The sequence below is a fragment of the Elephantulus edwardii genome, unplaced genomic scaffold, assembly GCF_000299155.1.
Source record: "Elephantulus edwardii isolate Elephantulus edwardi_28Jun2011 unplaced genomic scaffold, EleEdw1.0 scaffold00128, whole genome shotgun sequence".
Classification (NCBI taxonomy): Eukaryota; Metazoa; Chordata; class Mammalia; order Macroscelidea; family Macroscelididae; genus Elephantulus; species Elephantulus edwardii.
In genome coordinates, this window is record NW_006399878.1 from 2,390,689 (window position 1) to 2,396,491 (window position 5,803).

Below are 5,803 nucleotides of genomic sequence, written 5' to 3' on the forward strand. Positions count from 1 at the left end.
GTATCGTTGGATTCTATTTGCCAGTATTTTATTTAGGATTTTTGCATCAATATTCATGAGAGATATTGGCCTATAGTTTTCTATTTTGGTGCTCTTTTTTTCAATTTTAGATTTGTTTTTATTATTTGGCATATTAATTTCAAGAACTTAACAGTGTCTTTCCTGTTTTTTCTAAGTCTATTTAATATTTAAACCTGCTGAGACATTTGGAATGACTCCAAAGTGGAACCATTTTTGTGTTTTACTTTAATTTAAAATAGTGTTATTCCCAGGACACCATGGCACAGAAAGTAAAAATCACTTAGCATGGCATTCTAGATGACATTGCCATATTAGCATATGCTGTTAAAAAATATCTTCAGTTATTACTACCACTCAGTGACCCCATCCCACCACCAAAAAAATAAATGGACATTATACATTTTCTATGTTACATTATCCATTTTCTATATCTGATAGAAAATGGATGGTGTACTCAAGAGTCTAGTATTCTGAGCAGTCAACTTAAGGGGCAATATTGTGAATAGATTTTCAATGTCTGTGGTGATTTATTAGCGATTAGGAAATTCTCATATGCGGTATAAATCTTTATAATGGCTAGGCCATCCATCAGCAGGGAATGGATAGGATGTTTATGGAAAACGTGTAGGGGGAGGGGATAGCATTTAAAGTCCAATAGTTTTTCTTTTAGCATATGTGAACAATATATAGAGTCAGGGCATAGTCCATTCCTGTACTAGTTTAACTGAAAAACTAGAAAATATAAATTCAGCATGATTTTGACCACAGTTTTCATGTTTCTGAGTTGCTACATCTGCTTGTTTCATTGTAGATAATTCTCCACCTTACATAATTCTTTTAAAGTCAGAACTAAAGCCACTGTTTGCATTTATAAATTTCAGACCTGGAGGTGCTTGATTATTTCCAGTTATCCATATGCTTGCCTTGTGTAAACACACTTAAGTACATTTTTGTGGCTTATGCTGTTTATGAGCCCACGTGATAGTGATTATGAGTCTTTATACATTACATATTTTAGTGCCTACATGAATTTCTTTTGCAGTCGAAAAGAGCAGACAAAAGAATCCCAGAAGCCTCTGCACCCAGACACAGACTTCTCCAGATGTGCTGTCCGCTGAAAAAACTCTTGAATTGGCTCAATATAAAACAAAATGTGAAAACCAAAATGGGTTTATCCTACAGCTCAAGCAACTTCTTTGCTGTGGCAATATCAAGTTTGAAGCATTGACCATTGTGATTCAGCACCTTCTGTCTGAGGTAAGGATGTTTACCCTTCTAATAATTTTTCACACTAAGGATATGGTGGAGGTCGAAGGGCGGTGGGGTGGGGAAGAACGATGAACCAGGCTTCATGCTCATGTCTTCTAAAGTTTAATGATTTGGAAAGATTAGATACAATTTATCCAATTATGGGTATCCCCCCTCCTCTAATGATATCTGAGAGTCTCTAGAAATGGAGAGCCTTAATACTCAATGCTTTATTTTCTCTCCCAGAATATCTTGGTTAGAGTAGAAGAGTGTGTATGTGGGGTAGGGGATAGGAAACAGCTACCTGCTTTCTTTTTCTTTTCTACACTCTGGATCTATATTATCATGGACTTAAGTTTGTTTGTTTGTGGTTTGGTGGTGGTTGTTTTGTTGGGATTTTTGTTGTCTAACCATATCCATCCATGTGGAGTTTCCAGTATTTTGCCTAGCTTGTTGCTGCTGTTATGTGTCGTTGAATTGCCTGTGACTCATAGCGACCCTACATACAACAGCTCTGAAGCTTATAGTATTGAAAGATGAGATTGACTATCTTTATCATTAACTCCCACTTTGCATGTCTGGGGAATTTTCAATTTCCTCACATTCCTAAAATAATTTTAGTGCAACAAAAGCAAATTGTTTTCTTAAGTTTCTCTGGTACTCTGTGGGAGAGCTAATTCTAGAACTGAGAATTCACTGAGAAAATTCACTGAGTAAAGCTAGTTATGTGAGCCTATGCTACTGATGTAGCAACAAACATGATAAGGTATCTAAGAGGAAAACTAGGGTAAGAATATCATTCAAGTTCTTCAGTATTTTTCAGTCAGTTTTAAAGATATCTAAAAAGAAGGAAACATGCTCTGTCATTCACGTCAATCCACAATATATATTCATTTCATCCAGAGGAATCTATCCTGGAGTTGCCCACCTGGGGAGGAGGAACAAAGGTGAATGCATTTTGGTGTGTGAAATTCTCAGGCTAATTGACAGTTTAGGTTAGTATCTGACGAATATTGTATAGCTCTGACCAGATTTCTTTTGGAAAGGAGGTGGGAATGTTTATCTAATGTTTTAATTGTACTGGCATATACAGTATTTTGATTTCTCTTTAAATAGAAGAGAAATAACCAGAGAATTGGTTTATATCACCGAGAGAGCTTAGTTCAAAGTCACATAATATTAAATAGAATAGTTAGTCTATTTAGTTTATCAATTATTTTGATATTTTATGTATCCAACCTCATTGTCAGCTCTTTTTCTTTTGAATCTATGATATGACGTCAGTTGCTAAGTCCTATGAACTCACCCACAGCAATCTCTCCTTCAGTTGCTCCTTGCCATTCCTACTAGTGCCAGCTAAGACCCAGGGCCTCTGTTCACTAGACTCTAGCTTCTGTTTATACTCTTCCCCCTCCTCCTATTTTTTTAAATTTATTTTCGTTTATACTAGTTCGTTTACAAAGTTCATATACATTGTTTTTCCACCAGATCCTTCCTATTTCCTTTACACACACACCCCACCCCATACATATAATCTTTACCAAGCTATCACTCTGCTGATTACATCCTCAGTGTTTTCCATTACTGTCCAATATGGTTGAACACTACTAGCCTTTTGAGTACCACAAAACTTTTAAGTACTTGAAATGTAGTGAGATTGAATTAAGATGGTTTGTAAGTCTAAAATACACACCAGATTCCAATGTATCTATACTAAAAAGAGCATGTGAAATACCTTATTATTAGCTTATCATGATTTTTTTAAACTACAGTGTTGTTGTGTTGTGTACCATCGTGTTGGTTGATAGTTACTCTTCTAGCAGGTTTTCAAAGGCAGGTAATCACATGGGAGGAGATTGCCCATCCTTCTCCCATGGAGCAGCTGGTGGCCTCAAACCACGTGCCTTTGGGATTGCAGCGCATCTTCTTGCCACTAGGTCACCATGCCACTGTTGCATTGGTTAAAAAAAATATTAAAATTAATTTCCTCTTTTTTCCTTTTTGATATATATTTACGAACAAACTTTATATATGTAGCTCACATATTTAATTTAAGGAGCTCTGGTTTATAACTTGGAATAGAAAACTCTCAATTTGACTCAGACATACCAACCACATTAACACTGGCATGAGACTGAGCAGTATTTTCTTCTGCTGTAGGAAGGGTCAACATACGTCACTATCAATGTAGTGCTAACTAGCAACATAATTTGGTATCAGCAGGCCAGTTTAACCCTATGGCCACTGCACATTTGTTTCTCCTATAGATTAGTCAGACACAGAGAAAGGGAAGAGAAAATGAGTATGTGCTGAATATTTATTAGGTACCATGATGTCCTTAATTACCTCAATAAATCCTTACTAAACCCTCAATGAGCTATAATTTACAAATAAAAAAAATTTACAGGCAAAGAAGAATCAGGAATTGATATAGGCTACTATGAAATATAAATCTCCCATAAACTGTAATTTTTTTGTAATTTTTCATCCAAATGCCGTAACGGGGCTACTGCCTTTTAGCTGAATTCCTATATGTCCAAGTCTTTCTTGTAGTAACATCACATTATTACTTTTCTTCATTTCACATGGATTCATTGTATAAGCAACAAGATGGAAATGCAGATAAAAAAGAGCCTGTACACCCTCCAAGAGAATAAGGGCCCACAGGGGTGGGAGATGGAAGGCAGGTGTTCCTTTGGGTGCATTCTAAAACCCTGAATAATCCTGTGGTGTCAAGATTATGTGTAATCCTAACATTTTAAACATTTCTCCCCCCATACAGCCTGGCCCCCAAAGGCAAGTTAGGTATTTCTAGGTATTCAGTTGGAGAAAGAATGGGTCCAGCACTAGCAAAAAACCACTAATGGACTATGTCGAGAGAGGCTGGGTCCATCCACAACTCGGCAACAGTTTAATGAATTTCAAGGAGAACTTTCCTGTATGTGAATTTCACCTTGCACCTAAATTTAGGTCCCAACACCTAAGTAGTTGTGACCCCACTAAATTTCTTACCCCACTACCATTTTTTCCCCTCTTCTTTTAAAACTTCCCAGGGTCTGCTAACTTGATGTTATATCCACCCTGTGGACTCTGGGGACACCTGTTCTCCTTTTATACTTGCTGTTACAAGTTTCCATTTAGTAGTAGTGGTTTTTGCTTTTCAAGACAGCAAACTCATTAAGAGCAGGATCCTGAATCTACTTTTTGCTTTGGAAACTACCCAATACCTTGATGGTGTCTAATACATAATAGACTCTCAGTGTGTAACGGAATGTTCTCTGCTCCGTTTTGTAAGTCAGAACATATATACTGACAGACATTTTCAGAGCATTGTTATAAAACATTTGGAAAGATATAATCAAGAGTAAAGTACTTGTTATTGTTGTTATGTGCTGTCGAGTCGCTTGCAACTCATAGCGACCCTATGTACAACAGCTCTAAACTCTGCTCTGTACTGTGCCAGTCGCACTGTGTCTGACACACCCACTCCAATTACCCCAGTCACTGAATCAATCCACTCCCCACCCTACCAAACATGATGTCCCTCTCCAAGGACTGGTCCCTCCTTACAACATGTCCAAAATATGTCAGGTGAAGCCTCAGAATCCTCGCCTCCAAGGAGCAGCTTGGTTTAACTGGTTTAACAGAGAAGAGTAAAGTAAAGTAAAAAGGGGGAAAAAGTAACGTGAAAAGATAATTCTCTTCCATTGTTTTGGGGTGTTTTTTTCATTAAAAAGGGATGTATGTGTTGTTATTCCCTGTTTCTAAATTGTTTTCAAGCATTAACTTAAGGGTAAAAAATTATTGATCTTTAGAGAATCCTGAACTATCAACTTTCTTTTTGCTAGTCTAAGCTTTCCAACTTTTTCATAGTAGATATGTCTGATTCTGACAGTTGCTTCCTGGTCCAATTTTAGGTTTTGCATGAGCACAGTCAAGTAGTGTTCTGGGATTCCCATTCTTCTCAAGGTTAGCCACACACCACTTGCTGTGATCCACACATTCAAATGCCTCTGCAAGGCCACGAAACACAAATAGATATTCCTCTGGTACTCCCTGCTTTCAGCCAAGATCCATCTGACAATGGCTGTGATGTCCCTAGTGCCACAGCATCTTCTAAACCCAGTTTGCACTTCTGAAAGTTTTCTGTCAATGTGCTATTCCAGTCATTTTTGGTAATGGACAGCACATAACAACAACATATTTTATTAGCAGCTAGTTCGTGATTCAGCGCATTACTGTCACATTTTGTTTCTCATTAGATACACTAATGTTAATTTTCGTTTTTTCTAATTGCTAGTTTACCCTTGCATAGTTGTACAGTATCCTTCACAACCAACCAAGAGGAATGGCAGTGCAATAGGCAAGAAAGCAGTAAAGAAAATGAATATTCCTTTAGTATTCTTTCTTTTTAAAAAAGAATATAATTTTTTATTTTAATTGTGGTTTTAGTGAGTTTACAGAAAAGTTGTATTTTCTTTAATAATTTTAGTGAACATTTAGAGAGATTTTGGATTTCCATTCATTGCTGCAC

General features: G+C 36.9%; 1 protein-coding gene across 1 annotated transcript in view; it reads left to right on the forward strand.

The window, feature by feature from the left end:
* Positions 1-5,803, forward strand: part of MTUS1 (microtubule associated tumor suppressor 1) — a 161,428-nt gene that overhangs the window by 92,272 nt on the left and 63,353 nt on the right. The window contains exon 6 of the mRNA XM_006893565.1: positions 1,064-1,278. Coding sequence (XP_006893627.1) covers positions 1,064-1,278 — 215 coding nt within the window. The remainder of the gene's footprint in view (positions 1-1,063; positions 1,279-5,803) is intronic.